Source organism: Vulpes vulpes, chromosome 15 (genome assembly GCF_048418805.1).
Source record: "Vulpes vulpes isolate BD-2025 chromosome 15, VulVul3, whole genome shotgun sequence".
NCBI classification, from domain to species: domain Eukaryota; kingdom Metazoa; phylum Chordata; class Mammalia; order Carnivora; family Canidae; genus Vulpes; species Vulpes vulpes.
This window is the reverse complement of record NC_132794.1, coordinates 77,860,166-77,877,438: the sequence shown is the minus strand read 5'-3', so window position 1 is coordinate 77,877,438 and position 17,273 is coordinate 77,860,166. Positions and strand designations below refer to the sequence as shown.

At 57.9% G+C, this 17,273-nt stretch overlaps 1 protein-coding gene across 3 annotated transcripts in view; it reads left to right on the top strand.

Annotated features, from left to right (window-relative positions):
- ARHGAP22 (Rho GTPase activating protein 22) overlaps positions 1-17,273 on the top strand; it is a 135,205-nt gene that overhangs the window by 116,449 nt on the left and 1,483 nt on the right. For all 3 annotated transcript variants that reach the window (XM_025989692.2, XM_025989682.2, XM_072739272.1), the window contains 5 exons: positions 7,754-7,961; positions 10,312-10,444; positions 11,316-11,389; positions 11,943-12,064; positions 13,504-14,407. In XM_025989692.2, the coding sequence (XP_025845477.2) occupies positions 7,754-7,961; positions 10,312-10,444; positions 11,316-11,389; positions 11,943-12,064; positions 13,504-14,407 (1,441 nt within the window). The remainder of the gene's footprint in view (positions 1-7,753; positions 7,962-10,311; positions 10,445-11,315; positions 11,390-11,942; positions 12,065-13,503; positions 14,408-17,273) is intronic.

Below are 17,273 nucleotides of genomic sequence, written 5' to 3'. Positions count from 1 at the left end.
TCTGGTGTTGCAAAGCCCCCAGCTTGGCTTTGCTTTCCACCCACCTTCCTGGTATATCCCTGCCGCTGGCTATCCATTCTGCTCTTCAAACTTTGGAAGTATGGGATTGCGGGCTCATTTCCTGGGACAGCATCCTGCCCTTGCAGAAATGTATCCCCGCAGACAGGTAATTTAGGTTTAGATGGCAAGTCTGTTACTTACTGTGTGGCCTTAGGAAAATTACATAACCCCGCTGAGCTTTAGCAGCCCCGGCTGTAAAATGGGGACATGGATACTTAGCTCTCAGGGCTGCGCTAGACCGCACCTGACTTTAAGTCCCAAGCACCCGCTCTGGAGCCAGGAGACCCCGCTTTAGGTCCGTGACCGGCTGTCCCCCCGCTGACTTTCCTGGGGGGCACGGACCAGGCGCTCCTCGCTCCGGGCCGGGGTCGTGAGCTTTCGTGTCGGGCGGGAGAAGGGGCTGCGACGCCTGGACGGGGCCCTTCCCCGGGCCGGCTTCAGGTGGCGTCTTGTGGCGTGTCGGGAAGGGCCCTCCCTGCTTCCTGCCGCCTGGCCCCGGGCGGGGGCGGGCAGGACGCTCCCTGCTCCCTGCTGCCTGCTGCTCCCTGCTGCCTGCTCCCTGCTCCCTGCTGCCTGCTCCCTGCTCCCTGCTGCCTGCTCCCTGCTCCCTCCTGCCTGCTCCCTGCTGCCTGCTCCCTGCTCCCTCCTGCCTGCTCCCTGCTGCCTGCTCCCTGCTGCCTGCTCCCTGCTCCCTGCTGCCTGCTCCCTGCTGCCTGCTGCCTGCTCCCTGCTCCCTCCTGCCTGCTCCCTGCTGCCTGCTCCCTGCTGCCTGCTGCCTGCTCCCTCCTGCCTGCTCCCTGCTGCCTGCTCCCTGCTGCCTGCTCCCTCCTGCCTGCTCCCTGCTCCCTCCTGCCTGCTCCCTGCTGCCTGCTCCCTGCTGCCTGCTGCCTGCTCCCTGCTCCCTGCTGCCTGCTCCCTGCTCCCTGCTGCCTGCTGCCTGCTCCCTGCTGCCTGCTCCCTGCTGCCTGCTCCCTGCTCCCTGCTGCCTGCTGCCTGCTCCCTGCTGCCTGCTCCCTGCTGCCTGCTCCCTGCTCCCTGCTGCCTGCTGCCTGCTCCCTGCTCCCTGCTCCCTGCTGCCTGCTGCCTGCTGCCTGCTCCCTGCTCCCTGCTGCCTGCTCCCTGCTGCCTGCTCCCTGCTGCCTGCTGCCTGCTCCCTGCTGCCTGCTGCCTGCTGCCTGCTCCCTGCTGCCTGCTCCCTGCTGCCTGCTCCCTCCTGCCTGCTCCCTGCTGCCTGCTGCCTGCTGCCTGCTCCCTGCTCCCTGCTGCCTGCTCCCTGCTGCCTGCTCCCTCCTGCCTGCTCCCTGCTCCCTGCTGCCTGCTGCCTGCTGCCTGCTCCCTGCTCCCTGCTGCCTGCTCCCTGCTGCCTGCTCCCTGCTCCCTGCTGCCTGCTGCCTGCTCCCTGCTCCCTGCTGCCTGCTGCCTGCTCCCTGCTGCCTGCTGCCTGCTGCCTGCTCCCTGCTCACTGCTCCCTGCGCCGCCGCAGCCGCACCGCCCCATGCCGGCCGCGCGGGCCTTCCCCGGCTGCTGCGCCCGCCCGCCGCCGCCCGCCGCCCCAGGTAGGGCGGGCCGGTGCGCGGGCGCGGGGGCGGGGGCGGGGGACAGGAGACAGGAGGGGGCCGACCGACAGAGGAGGTGCCAGCCCGGAGCGGAGCGGGGACCCGCGGGGGGACCGAGTCGCGGGGGAGCCCCAGGTCCCGACCCCAAGCACAGGCACAGCGCTGTCCCAGTCTGCACACACCCCCGCCGCCGTGGGCCTCAGAAGGCCACGGTGCCCGGCGCCGGGCTGGCTACCACCAGGAGGCAGGGATCCCGCGGCTGGGGCCGGCTCGCCCTAGGCAAGACCCTGGTGGAGCCGCCGTCTCCTGTCTCCTGGCCGGTGTCAGCCGGGGCTGCTTTCTGTCCCCAGGGCAGCTGGGAGGCTGTAGAGTCTCTGGAGCAGGGCCAGGCAGGTGGGGGCACACGAGCGGGAAGGGTGGAAGGCCTGACCTCTGCAGGGAGACTAAGAATGTTGCTGGAAGCTGTGTCTTTCCCCCGAGTGTGGCCTAGCCCCTGCCTGTCCCGCCATCCCCCAACAAGACAGCCGGTAGAGCCGAGCAGGCCTGACCCCACTGAGGAATGAGCTCATCGAGGGAGTCCCACCTGCCTCCTTTCCTCCTGGGGCCTCAGGAGCTGGCAGTGCCATGGCCTTGGGCCGCCTTCCTGGGTCAGGAGAAGGCCACATGGACCCAGCACCTGCTTCACTGTGCCTGTCGGGGGTAGGCCCTCCTGGGGCTGCTCACAGCTCATGGAACTGCAGAGAAGAGCTCAGAGCCCGAGGTCATCAGGGACAGAGGCTGAGCCCGCTGAGCACCTGGCCTGCGGCCTGCGGCTTCCTGCTCCTGCTCCTGCTCCTGCCTGTGATTCAGGGAGAGGAGAGTGGGAGCCGATGTTTGCCAGGGAGAGCTGGCGGGGGAGGCCTGGCCCAGCTCTGAGTCCACGGGCAGGTTCATCCAGAGGAAGCGCAGCCTCTGCCAGTTTCCTCTCCGTGGCAGAGCCCTTGGTACCTGGGGAAGAGCGTGGGCGGGGGCCTTGAGGAACTTGCACACCAGCTGGGCTTCCAGGGATCTGACAAACCTACTGGAACTGGTTCTTGGCAAGGCTCCCCATCGAGGTGTGCCAGGAGGGCCGAGGGAGGTCAGCGCAGCTCTTCTCAGCCCTGGCTCTGCCAGAGAGATCCTGACTGAGGGAGGCCAGGCTCTGTAGCCTGAGTGCAGGTTGCCTCCAGCAGGAGGACCACCAGGGAGGACACCCAGGAGGCAGAGCTGCAGTGAGCTCTCCCAGGCCCTCCACAAAGCATCTGGCCCCAGAGTCTCCTGCAAGGCTTGGCACAGCCCTGCCCTACAGCCCTGCCAGGGATGTGGTGGTGCCTTGGGCAGGGCCTCAGGGCAGCCTCCTAAAAACAGCATGGTCACCCCGGTTTATAGGTGGAGAAACTGAGGCCCCCTCCTTTCCTCAGTAGCTTAGCTGGAACGTACACCCAGACCAGTGCACACTTAGACTCAAATCTTTGTCTTTGTGACCTTCAGTGGTGACCGTCACCTGCTGCCTGGGGCTCCACCCCCACCCCTAGGCCAGCCCTGTCACTGGGCTCAGCACTTGGAGTGCCCTGGGGCAGTGTTGCCATTTCCCAAGCCCCTGAGCAGCATAGAAGGTCAGTGCTCAGCTCAGCTGAGGATCCTTGCCTCTTCAGCAGGCTCCCTCACACCCACTCTCCAGCCCCTGCAGTCCCCATCAGACCCCACCCACACCTGCCCTGGGGCCTCTGCTCACCCACTCTACTCCCACCTGCCTGCTTGGCTGCCTCCCACTAATTCTTGCACCCCAGTCTCAACGTCACCTCCTCCCCCAAATCACCTGTATTTGGAAGCGCCTGGGGTTGGTGGACTTCCTGATTCCTGGCTCACAACCCTGTCTGGGAGGGAGGGTGAGCAGCGATGAGGGTTACCAGGGAGGCCCTGGTTGTGCCGGGGTTGGGAGGGGGCTCCTAGAGGTGGCGGTGCTGCCAGAGCAGCAGTGGGCCAGCCCTGCAGCAGCTGCCCTCTGTCTGGCCAGCCTGCTTGCCCCATTGCATTTTCCACTACCTAGAACAGGGTAAGGCCCGAGTGCGAGGGTGAGGAAGGGTAGATGGACAGGTAGACAGAGGATGGCAGGTGTCCTGGGGACAGGAGACGGGCAAGCAGAAAGGGCTGCACGGGGTTACCCCAGCTTTGTGGGTCTCTGGAGGAGTTGTAGAATTCTCCTCAGTGTCTCTCTTCCCTGACGGGCCTTCAGTCCCCTGTGAGCCCAGGGGTGGGGAGCACTATCTCTGGATCCTTCACCATCCTCCCCTCAGTGATCCCCATCCTGCACTAGCTAGGAAGGACAGGGAGGGGCTCCTGGTGAGGAGTACGCAGGAGGGCCATCAGAGCTGCTCCCAAGGGCTGGTAGGAAATTTGCCCAGACTGGAGAGGAAGGAGCCTCCAGGCCGAGGTCTATGCACGGGCCAGAGGCAGGAAGGCAGACGTGTGGTTTAGGGGGCTCAAGTAGTATGTAACGTTGACCAGAGAGGGAGGCGGGCCAGAGGGAGGTGGGCACCCAGGGTGCCGTGCCAGTCGAGCCCCCTCCCCTTTGGGGGACCCTCGGCCCACGTGCGCCTCCCCTCAACATGTCATCTTCCCGCTCACTGAAGGGCCTGGCACTGCCTCAGGTGGTGACGTGATGGTTTCCTGCTCCTACCTCCCGTGGATCACCGCCCTGCTCCCTACCTCCCATGCCCACAGGACCCTGGGGCCGTCTGTGCCGTTCAGGTCAAAGCAGAGGGGTGAGGGCCTCCCCCAAGGCAGGCTTGGGCTGGGCATGAGGTGGCAGGGCCTGGCGAGGACCGTGAGATGTGCTGTCCCGGCCATGGATGGCGGGACGCCACCCCTGTTGCTGTTCAGGAATACCTCCCGGCCCCCGGACCTGTGGAGTTTTGCAAGAGAAGCTGGAAATCAATTTTTATATGAAACCTCCTGATTTTAAATAACTCATATTACAGTGGTTAGCACACCAGCTAAACAAGAGCATCTGGGCCCATGGGGCCCATTGTTGAGCACTGGTGATGGAGCCCTGGGTGAGGGGAGGGGGAACAGTGGTGCTGTGTCCCCAGGGCCAGCACAGGCCACTCTCAGGCTCGGCAGAGAGGCCAGGACGCTGTTGACTGGCCCGCAGGCCACACCCCTGTGGGCAGGGGCCCCGGGCTCTCCCCCCAGGCCCGGGAGGCAGACAGCTTTTCCTTTCATGTCGTATTATAGTCTCTGCTTAGTGCTGACCATGTCTGTGGGAACTGCCAGTGAAGACTGGAGAAACTTGGGGAACAGGACTGGTGGGTGGATAGTATCCAGGTATCCGGGCATCAGTGTGGGTAAAGAGCAGCACTGTGGCCTAGAACATTCTCTAGGCCTGGAACCAGCCTGCTTGGGTTCGAACCTTGACCCTGCCATGTGCTGAGTGAATTGGGGCATGCTCTTCAACTTGTTTGCCTCTCAGTTTGTCCATCTGAAAAATGGGGATGATGCTGATAGTGATGTGAAAGTAATAGTCCCTAGGTTACAAGCTGCATGAGAATTATATGCACTGGTGTCTTTGAAGTGCTGAGAGCAGGACCTGGCACCTTGAGTGCCATGTGTTAGCTGTTTTAGCGCCCTCTCCTCATGCATATGCATGCATAGACGTGCACACACAAGTCCACTTGCATGCACACACTTCTCCCTAAAGTATTGATGGCACCACTGGGTGCATTCTACATGGGCATGTTTTCTAGAAGGGAGAAGTCTCACCACCCCCAGACTCTGTAGGCTTTGTACTTGGGTCGAGCAGGGGGAGAACGAACATTTACTGAGTCCTGCTCTATGCCAGGCACTGTATTAGGAACTGATGTATCTTATTTTAAACTAGCCAGTGTGGGGGGAGCTAAGTAGGTGCCCAGAGTCCTTCCACTGCTCAGGGGTAAGGGAGAGACTGAATGCTCACCTGACTGGCTCACCATCCACATCTCCGGCAGCCACATGCCTGGACAGAATGGAGCTCTGGCATCATGCCCCTGGCACACCCCAGAAGCCACCCTGTGGGGGAAGTCTCTGCGTCATGTGTGCAAGTGGAAGATGTTAGGTATTTGAAAATCCTCATAGAGCTTAGGGCTGGGAGAAGTGTGTTTCTCCTGTTACCATCACTGTGAGAGCGAGAGCTTTATGGTCCTCAGCTACTTCCGCTCTTGGCCTAGGCCGCGAGGAGCCTCTTAGCTGGTTGTATATTTAGTTGTCATAGATCTTCTCAGTCCAGAGTTCCTCTACTTCTTTCTTTCTCCTTTTATCCCTCATTTGCCTCTTGTCCTGTATTAAATGCTCTGGATCTCCTGCTTCCTGTTTTTTTTTGTTTTTGGTTTTGGTATTGGTTTTTTTTTTTTTTTTTACAAACATTATTGAAATGTAGCGTATAAGAAAGTATATAAATCACAAGGGTAGTTTAATGATTTTTTCCAAAGTGAATACAGCTGGGTAAGGAGTACCCAGGTCCAGAATCAGAGCACTACCAGCACTCCCGAAGCCCCCTCCGACCCCTTCCAGTCACTGACCCACCAGGGTAACCACATCCTGCTCTGGTGTTGCATGTTACATAGATGGAGTCATGCAGTGTGAACTCTAGGTCTGGCTTCTGCCTGCAGTTATTTTTTAATTCTTAAACATTCTTGGTGAAATAGAGCTAATATTTACCATCTTAACCATTTTTAAGTGTACATACAACTCAGTGGCATTAAGTACATTTACAATGTGCAGTCATCACCACCTTCCAGCTCCAGAACTCCTTCATCTTGTAAAACTGAAACTCTACCCCATTAGATAGTAGCTCTCCATTCCTGCCCCCATCCTCCAGTCCCTGGCAACCACCATTCTCCTTTCTGTCTTTATGAATTCTTATTGTAAGTACTTCACAGAAGCGAAATCATACGGTATTGGTCTTTTTGTGGCCGGCTTATTTCACTTTGACATAATGTTTTTGAGATTCATCCACATTGGAGCATGTGTCAGAGTTTCCTTTTTATTTTAATTCTGAATAGTATTCCATTGTATGTATGTACCACGTTTTGTTTATCCGTTTATCTTTTGACAGACACCTGGGTTGTTTCTACCTTTGGCTTTTGTTTTGTTTGGTTTTGTTTAAGCAAGTTCTGTACCCAACCTGGGGCTTGAACTCTTGGCTGTGAGATCAAGAGTCATAGGCTCTACTGACTGAGCCCGCCAAGTGCTCCTACCTTTTGAATATGGCGAATAATGTACTATGAACATGGATGTAGAAGTGTCTGTTCAAGTCTTTGCTTTTGGTTCCTTTGCTTATTTACCTACATGTGGAATTGCTGGATCATACAGAAATCCTGTTTTACATTTTTGAGGGCACTGCCCTGTTTTCCCTAGTGACTGCACCATTTTCATTCCTTTCAACAGTGCACAAGGGTTCCAATCTCTCCACATCCTCACCAATACTTGCTGCTTTCTGATTTGATAGTAGTCATCCTCCCGGGGTGCAAGGTGGTACCTCACTGTGGCTTGACTTGCATTTCCCTAACGATCGGTGATGCTGAGCCACGAGTAAGTTTTCACATCAGTGAGTCCTCTGTCTTGTGTGAGCTGTTTGCCATCTGTTCTTATGGTTGTCTGGTTCTGCACAGTATGAGTAGACCATGACATGCCCACTCATTTTACTGCTGATGGGCATTAGGTGGTTTCCCATTTGGACGGATTGCAAAGAATGCTGCTAAGAACATTCTAGGGCACATCTTTTGGGGGACATAGTTCTGGGATTTTCAATGTAAGTCACTCCTGTTTGGAGGTGAGTGTTGTACATATAAATGAATCAATAAAATGCATAATTCATGTTCCCTGAGGGCCCTCTGAAAGTTCTTCAGGCTTAGACAAATTCCACAGCACAGGATAGGCCCCCTGCCCACCGTCCCCTCCTGCTTGTGGCCCAGGGTCCAGCTGCCTGGTATAGACCCCTCCCTCCAGATCCTCATCTGCTCCCTCAGAAGAGAGACACTTTTGGCCCTGACAGCACCTCTGGCCCCCCATTGTCCAAAGCACCCTTCCCCCACCACTGAGCTGGACAGCTGAGAGTGTGACCAGTTCCTCTCTGTGCCCAGGGATCTTTGGGCAGCGCCTAGAGGACACAGTCCACCATGAGCGGAAGTATGGCCCCCGTCTGGCCCCCCTGCTGGTGGAACAGTGTGTGGACTTCATCCGGGAGCGCGGGCTCACTGAGGAGGGGCTCTTCCGCATGCCAGGCCAAGCCAACCTGGTGAGGGACCTGCAGGATTCCTTCGACTGTGGGGAAAAACCACTGTTTGACAGGTGAGCTCCTGAGGGAAAGCAGTAGAGATGGGATCACCTGTCCATTTCCTGCTGTAGGGGCTCCTCCCAGGACACAAGCTCCAGGGGCAGTAGGTTGGCCTCCAGGAAGCCTGGCAGCAAGGTGGTGGTGGCATGGCTCCCCACAGTAGCACGTGTGCTCAGTTAGCACCCCCAGCACCCAACTGTTCCCATGGGCAGAGCATTGGGCACAAAATCAGTGCAGCAGCCGTGGGCCTCCTCTCAGGGATGGATCCTGCCACGGATGAGGCACACTCATGACTATGCAGGCTGTTTCCACAGTGGATGCCTGTAAACCCAACCCAGACAGGGGAAAAGAAGGGCCTCTGCTGGTTCCATTTGGGACTCTAGGCCTTCTGCAGGGCCCCTCTCTCAGCTTCCCACCCTTCAGGCCCCTTCAGTGGCAAGATGGTGCAGCCCCATATTCTCTCAGATACCAGGGGTGGGGAGCCGGTACCTGTCCTATCCCATCACTGGGACTTCCCCATCGAGGGCTGTACTGTGTGGGTAGAGTCAACTTCACTTAGGAGCCCAGGGAGGGCTATGACCAGGGAGGTGGCTCCTTGGGGCCTCTTCTCCCAGACAGGACCCCACCCATCACAGAGTAGTTTTCATAGAAAGTTCTTCCTGCATCAAGCCAGCCTTGGCCTCTGTTGGAGCGTCTCAGCTCTGCCTTCACAGTCACAGATAAGCCCATGGGTTCCTGCTGGCAGCCCTGGCCTTCCCAGCCCTTCTCTTGGGGCAGAACACCCTCAGTCCCTCAAGCCTCTACCAGGACCCATCACTGCAGTGGGCAAGTCTGTCAGTAGATGTAGAGCTTGGGACTGCCCCCATTCTGAGGGGAGGTCTGCCCTTAGGAAAGAAGAGATACCAAGGAATGGAAGTGTTATCTAACAGGTGGGGAAACTAAGGCTCTCAGGTTAGCTCCCTCTGTCTGAGTCCTGCCCACAGAAAGGGCAGAAGCTGATTGGGACCCCTGAGCTGTCCTCCCTGCCTGTGCACCCAGCCCCCTTCCACCACATGCTGTGAGCCTGGTCCTGGGGGAGTGAGCGGGACAGGTGACAGTACCTGCCTTTGTGGGGCTCTCAGTCTGGTGGGCATCCACAGAGCTGTGGGCTGCAGAACATTCTCCTTGGGTGCTGGGATAGGGTGCCTGGATTCAGGGCAGGTGTGTGTAGTGGGAGAGGGTGGTGAGGAGGGCGTGGTTCAAGGAGTACCAAGAAAAAGCCTTAAGCCACTGTTTAAAAGGAAAGCTCTGCAGTGAGTAGGGAAAGAAGGAGAGGATGAGGAAGTGTGTTTCTAGGCAGGGAGGAAAGAAGGGGAGACAGAATGCTGGGCCAGACTCCCTAGACCAGGGTAGGGCAGAGGATCTGGCTACAGGAACCTGGGGGCAGAAGGCTGTGGACTGGGGCTGCGGACCCCGGCTGTGGGCCAGGCCTCCCAGGCCCAGGAGTACTGAAAGCTGAGGGCATAGAGGAGGAGCCAGGATGGGGCTCCAGCTTGAGAAGCCAGAAGGGACCCTAGGGCTTAACTCAGCAAGACCAGCTGTGGACAGCCAAGGCCAGGTGACACCTTAAGGGCACAGCCGCATTCTCCTGGCCCCAGCCTCATCTTTCCTGAGTTCCTGCCATGAGGAAGATGCAGGCTCAGGGTTTAAATCCAGGGCCCTAGAAAAACATGAAATACCTAGTGCCCAGGTCCATCCAGGAAGGCAAGCTTAGAGGAGGTGCCAAGACCCCAGTTTAGAACCTGAACCCAGAGGCCAATAGGCCCAGGGCTGCTGCTCTTCACTGGGGGAAAGCCAGCTTGGGCAAATCCAAGCTGGGGAGCAGAAAACTGAGGCCTCCGAGTGGACACACAGAGCACTGGGGCGCTGGAAATAGGGTGATGAACATAGACGCCCAGGCGTCTATAATGTGCCTAGGAGCCCAGAGGCTGAGAGGGAGGGCCCGACCTCTGAGCTGCCTGGGCCCTAGTGGCCAGGGCCCAGGGACGCCTGCTCTTTCCAGGAGTTCAGCAGGCTAGCATGCCAGGTGCCTTTGCCATGGCCCCTCCCCTTACACTGTGGGCCAGTCTGGGGGTGGGGGGAGAGCAGGCTCAGGCTTCCCATCACCCAGTGCCTGCTTAGAGCGGAGCAGCTCTCATGTTGCCCTGCAGAGGACCCCAGAGGGACCACCAGGCCAGCAGAAAGGGGCCCTTCACTCCTGCCGGTTTCCTGGCTAACTGTACACACACAAACACACACGGACAGGAGAGCAGAGGCTCCCTCGGTGCTGGCCACCGCTGGGGTTCCCTGGTGTCCCAGGCCTCATGCATGTCCCCCTGCCCACAGCACAACAGACGTGCACACGGTGGCCTCTCTGTTGAAGCTCTACCTGCGGGAGCTCCCTGAGCCCGTGGTCCCCTTCGCCAGGTATGAGGACTTCCTTAGCTGTGCCCAGCTGCTCACCAAGGACGAGGGGGAGGTCAGTAGCTCCTGGGGCCCATTCTGGAAAGCGGGTCTGCTGGGAGGCGGGTGTATGGAGCGGGGCACAAACTGACTTTCCTGGCCCATAGATCCTGGCCCACAGCCTGCTCTGTAAGATGGGAGGTCACGAACCTCCTGCTCTGTGAAGGGGGGCCTGGAACATCCTGCTGTCTGCATGTTGTGCGGGGGGGCGGCTCTGAATGCAGGGTGCTGAGAGCATCCCCTGTCTGCATACGGTCCTCTCTGTGTGCAGACCTCAGTCTCTGGGAGGGACAGGCCGAGTTCCCGTCATGGTTCTGGGTGCCTGGGGCCCAGGTCTGGACCCCCACACAGTAGGGATTCCTCCTACTACCCACCTCAACCTTAGGCTACCCAGGCCAGCCATTGGGTTCAGAAACCACCAGACCCTTCATCTATTTATATCCTGTCTTCTCCCAAAAGACTTTGTGACTACTTCCAGGACAGAGGGCTCCCAGCCTACCATCACCCTCTCCTGCAGGTGCCTTTGGCTGGGCAGGGACTATATGCTGACCTTCTGGCCCTGTGGGAGATGAGGGGTCTTTACCTGGCAAATATTTGTGTCTCCATAAATGTGCTGAGCCCTGGCCCTGACATTCCTCTTTAGCCCTGCAGAGGCATACCCTTCACATCAGTTCTCCAGAGTAAATCGGCTCCCACAAGATGTCACAAGCCTGGCCTCACTGCTCCTCTGAGGGAGATGGAGGTGGTGACACCTTCTGGTCCCCTGAGGCTTGGCTACAGGTCTGGACTCTGATTCCTGCCCCTGCTCCCAGCCCTCCCTCCAGCAAAAGGGCCTTGGAGTCTCCTTGCTGGCCTTTGAAATGCTCTTTTTCTCTTTCAATCCCAAGGGGACTCTGGAGTTGGCTAAACAAGTGAGCAGCCTTCCCCTGGCCAACTACAACCTGCTCAGATATATCTGCAAGTAAGTGAGTAGGGGCAGAGAGCTTCCCTTCCTGCACTTTGGCTCAGTTCCCTTTACAGAGGGGCCCCGGTCATTCTCACACCCCACACCCACCCTCCCCAGGTGTTGCTGGAGCCAGTGAGGGGCATAAAGAACACAGCCCCTATGCCCATGGAGCTGACACTCCCATGGGAGCAGGTGGTGTTCGATAGTCTCCGGTGCATCATTTCTGAAGAGGAGAGATGCACCCTCTGTCCCTGGAGTCCTCTCTGGGTGCGTGTCCCTCTCCCCTCCCTTCAGGGGTCAGTCTCCTGAGCACAACGGCCTAGGCCCAGGTGCTGGGAGCAGGCATGCAGTGTGGCCCTCATCTAGCGCCATGCCTGAGGGCTCTGGGCCTTCTGGGGCATCTGCCCCCACTGCAGGCAGGAGAGTCCTGTGTCCTCCCTTGCCCCATTGGCCTCTGCTCTGGATGGCTGCCTCCTGCCCCACAGAGGGGGAAGCTCTGCCCTCTTCTGAGTTTGGATCTGGCATCAGCATTTGCTTCTCTGCCAGCTGCTTCTTCCTTATTGTACAGGTTTCTGGATGAAGTTCAGTCCCACTCAAATGTCAACAAGATGAGCGTCCAGAACCTGGCAACTGTTTTTGGACCTAATATACTTCGGCCACAGATAGAAGACCCAGTAACCATCATGGAAGGTAACAGTGGAGGGGTGCACGGCGGTACCGGGTGCTGCCTGGGTCTGGCCTCCCCTCAGTCCCAGGCGCGTCCTCAGAAGCATCACCCTACATCAGTCCAGCCCAGGGCCCGGCCGGTAGGAAGGGGCTGTGTCCCGGGGACCTGGCAGGAGCCTCTAGACCACCTCACCACCCCTTCCCCAACCCCATGGGGTCCAGCTATAAAAGCAAAAGGAACTTTGGCCTGTGGGTGGGGTCCTTGGGAGCAATTAGAATGGCAGGAGAGGCTGGGGTGGGGGAAAGAGGTCAGCTCCCTTGTCCTTGAATACACAGTGATGTTTTTGTTTCCCTTAAGTAAATGTTATTTAGTTGTCGCTGGCTCCCAGATGTCAGAGCCATTCCCTGGGGGAGATAATAATAATAGTGATAAAAAATAGCAATAGCAGCTGCTTGGGATTCTTGGGGTGGCACGCTTGCTCAGATCTCCCTGGGACTGTTGAGCTCACTCTCTCACGTTGAGCTCCTAGGTTCTGGGCCTGCCAGGATGAACAAATGGCCAACAGCAAACACCGAGTTCCTGCTTCACCCACTTTTGTGGCCTAAGGATTCCTTATGTTTTCCAGGACCCTTATAAGGTTACCCCTAGTGGGAGGGCCCACCCGACCACCCCTCCTTCCTTATCACCTGAAAACCTTCCCAGTCTCTGGTCTTTAGTGGAGGGTAATAGGAGGGAACACGGCAAGCAGATAGGTACCATGGTTCCACTGTACTGCCCCCCCCTTTCATCGCGGACCCCCAAGCCCCTGTGTCAGGCACTACAGGCTGCATCTCAGGGGCTGTGGCCTGGAGAAGAGGTATTGTGTGTGTCACTGTGTGTGTGTGTGTCGCTGTGTGTGTGTGTGTGTGTGTGTGTGTGTGACAGAGAGAGGGGGAGAGAGAGAGGGAGAGCATGCAGGGGGAGGCAAGGGCAGGTTGTGCATGTTGGGGGCTGCATACATTCATTTGTGAGTTGTGACCATGTGGATGTGGGATTATGTGTGTGTGTAAGACATCTCTGTCCCTGTCCCAGAGCCTTGTGCCCCCCCCCAGAATGTGGCCAGCCAGGCACAGCCCTCATTGGCAGTACAGGGGACTGACATGGTACAGCTGAGAAGGCTGTGACGTCTAGGTCCTGCTGCTGGCTCACCCTGCAGCCTCACTGGGCATAGTGCCTGCCACTTCCCATAGTGCCCGCCCTGGCGGGGCGGCACAGTGCCTCCTCTGTGTCCAGGGAAGGGGATTCGTGGGCAGGATTCTTCAGGCTGTGCTGGGTCTGGAGGATGTGGTGGCCATCCTTTCCTCTGGAGAGACAGACGGCAAGCTCTGGCTCCTCTCTTGAGGGGCACCCCAGGTTGGGTGTGGTCTAGAGAGCCCGGACTTAAGACAGCCACAGCCAGGCTTTCTCACTCTCTTCCTGGCAGGCACTTCTCTGGTCCAGCACCTGATGACTGTCCTGATCCACAAACACAGCCAATTGTTCGCTGCGAGGGCCGAGGAAGGACTGGCCTCCCCGCGTGGGGGCCCACCGTGCACAGTGAGCTGGGGCTCGGAGGAGGTCCCGAGGGATGCCCAGCCGGAACCCAGCAGCCCCAGCACCCCTGGCCTGCCATCACACAGGACCTCATCTCTGGATGGGGCCACTGTGGCGGCACTATCCAGAACCTCTCCTACGGGCCTGGGTCGCCGAGGCAGCCCTGTCACCACCAGCCCTGGGAAGAAGGTGCAGACTCTGCCCAACTGGAAGTCCTCCTTCTGGCAGTCAGGGTCCCGTTCGGGGAGCCCGAAGGTGGGCAACTCATCCCTGGAGGTGCCCATCATCTCTGGAGGGAACTGGCTCATGAACGGGCTGTCCTCTCTGCGTGGCCACCGCTGGGCCTCTTCGGGAGAACGGCTCAAGGACTCCAGTTCTGCGCAGAGACTCTCCACTTATGACAACGTGCCTCCTCCCGGTGGCCTGTTTCCCAGCACTCCCAGTGTGGCCAGCACAGCATGGTCGGGGGCCTCCTCTTACGAGGCATCGGCCAGGGGCTCAGTCAGCAGCTGCACGGCCTGCCGGGCCAGCGACTCGTCCGCCTGCAGCTCCCTGCACACTGAGGGGGCCCTCGAACCTTCCCCTTTCCCCAGCAGCAGTGAGGACCACCGATCTCCGGAGCTGGGCCGTGGCCTAGATGACGTGGGCACCTGCATCAGCAGCAGCGAGCCCAGCGACCCAGGCAGCCCGACCCAGGACTATGCCCGCTGCTCCAAGGCTCTCCAGGGCCTGGTCACGGAGCTCAGGGCAGAGCTGTGCCGGCAGAGGACTGAGTACGAGACAAGTATAAAAAGGTAAAGGGCTGCAGCCCTGGGGTGAGTGCGAGGCTGGCACTCCCAGGGCCGGGCAGAGCCCTTGTGGTCAGTAGCTCGCGGGCGCCGGCCCTGGGTAGTTGGCCTCCGGTCATGGCCTCTGGTTCTGAAAGAAAGCCTCCCCGAGGTGAGGCTCAGAGCAGCCAGCCCCTGGAAGCCACTTTTCTGGGAGAAGGCCCCCAGGACAGGGTTGGGAATGGAGGGGGTAGGGTCCTCTGTCTGGAGAAGCTCAGGAGCTACAGGGTCGGGCATGCACTCAGAGCTCCACAAATGCCTGCTGAGTGAGCCAGTGAGTCAGAATCTCAGCCTGCGCTGCTCAGAGCACCTTTAACAGAGAGACTCAGCATGGGAGTCCCCGTGTGGCCTTCAGGGAGGAGGTGGGCTCCCTGAGGTGTGCATGGACCCCAGAAGTGCCCACATGCAATGCAGGCCCCAGGCCAGCCTCACTGGCTGACCGTGGTTGGGCCTGATATGCAATGAGGGCTCCTTCCAGGATTGTAAGTCCAATTTCCTATGAGAAGGGAGCTGGCTGTGCTGAGCCCTGCCCTCCTACCTTCCCTGGCCACAGGAGGATGCCTTGTGCCACATGCTGAGCCTTGCAAGTTTGTTCACAGATGGCCCTAGTTTGATCCTTCCAGCCTCCCTGGGAGGAAGGTGTTTTCCAGCTCTGAGGCACCAGGTTCTCCAAGGTTACCAGCAGGGCCTGCACTGGCCAGTGTGCAGTGCTTCCACCAACATCTCAGGCTTCCATCCCTGGCCCCAGCTATCTGACCTATAAATCAGGCCCCACCCACTGGCCGAAGGTGTTAGTGGGCTCTGAGGTCCTCTTTTCCCCATCAGACAGTGGAGGTAGATGGGGGTTCCTGCTTCTAACTCAGAGCCTGATATTTCTAAGGGAGTAGGAATGGCAGCGTTTGGTCCTTTTGTTCTGCAGGAGGTCAGGTCAGGGAGGGTCATGGCAGGTGATACCTGAGCCAGGAGTTGCAGGACCAGTAGGAATGGGCTGAGCAAGGAGGAGGAAAGACACCACATGAGTAAAACTGAGGTATAAGCTAGGTGGAAACCTCACAAATGTGAGCATTGGGTTGGAATTTACCAGGCAGAGGGAACAGTGGAACACCCTGCAGATACAGAGGAAGATGATGACAGACCTGAAGATGAGCTCACAGACAAAAACTACAGAATACATGGGAAATATTACTAGGTGAAGGCTGTCCTCACATAGCCTCAGAGGAAGTCAGAACCAACTTCTCACTTCCTTAGCTATTTGTGGACCAACTTGAGCTTCTAGTTCTTTGACCTGCTAAGAACTTGGCTTCTCAGGGGAAAATGCAGTGTTGTTTCATGGAGGGCTCTGGATAAGACTGCCTAGGGCTAGGTCCCTGTCCACTGTGTATTGGCCGAGCATCCCAGGCAGGCTCTCTGACCCCAGCGTGTACTGGCCAAATGTCTGCCTGGGCAGGCTCTCTGGGCTCCGGTGACCTCACCCATTTGTCATGAGGATTAAGTGCCACAATAGATGAGAGTGTTCAGCACAGGACCTGGTGCATCCAGAGTGCTCAGGAAGCTTTTGCTGCTCACATAACCTCCTGCTTCATGGGTTGGAGATAAGCTAAAGCTCTCAGAGGCAAAGGGGTGGAAGGAACGGCCCTTGTAGCATCCTCACTAGCAGAGTGGTCATGTTGTCATCCTGGTTGGAGGGGTGGTCTAGGGAGAGAAGAGTCTGTGTGAGCGTAAGAAAGACTGGAGCCTCACCCAGCGGGTCTTTGGGGAATACGTCTGCACATATGGAGTCAGTCAGCACTGGGTCTGTCTAGTGGTTTGGGAGAAACCAGCTTTCTGCCCTGCCTCCCAGGACTCAGAACCCTTCCCCTGTGCCAAATCCTGTATTCCCAAAGAGAATCCACTGAGTGTCTGTGATGTGCAGATACTGTACTAGACACAAGCCAAGATCAAAACTGATCAAAACCTTTGCCCTCATTCTTAATTTGGTGGTGCTTGGGAGTTGGGGGCGGAGAGAGACTGTAAGCAAGATAGATTTTAAAAATGTATGGTGTGTTAGAAGGTTAGATAAAGGAGGAGAACACAGCAGGGTGAAGGGAAGGGGGGCATGGGGAGTGAGGGTTGGAAGGCAATGCTGGGATAGAGGGAAGGCCAGGTGCAGAAGCCCGGGGGTTCTGGCCGGGAGAGGCAGGAAGAAGAAAGAGTGGGGAGGAGGGGAGTGTGAGAAAGGGGGTAGAGGGCACAGGGTGGGGCTCCAGGCTAGACAGGTGGGTATCATGGACCTAAGGGGCAGCAGTCGAGATGGGGAGAAGAGCCAGATTATCAATGTATTTGGAAGTTTTTCCTAATTGGTCCGATGTGGGAGTGAAAGAACTGACTTAAGGGACAATATTTTTGTCTTGGCGGAGTAACTGGAAGAAGATGTTCACTGAGTGGGACACCAGGGCTGCAGAAGTGGCTTGGAGAAGGATCAGGAGCTATCTGTGGACCTGTTAAGGTGCAGTGCTTATGAGGTTTCTGAGTGGAGTTGAGGGAGATGGAGGCTGTGAGGGGTTGCCAGCGTGTAAATGATGCTTTGAGTCTGGAGACTGGGTGAGGTCATATAAAGACCCACATAGAGAAGCAGACGGGTAGCCCAGGCCTGAGCTTGAGAGCACCAGGGCAGAGGAACGAGCAATGAGGGGTCTGTGGAGAGGTTCTTCTGATGGCATGTCTTGTGCTCCCCAGATGGAGGGCTGGGGTGCAGGGAGCTTTCCTGCCTTCTTCGTGCTTTGTGTTCAGTGCTTGAGGGTGGAGGCCTGGGCTTCCTCCTGGACAGGCTGGGGAATGGATATTTACTTCATGT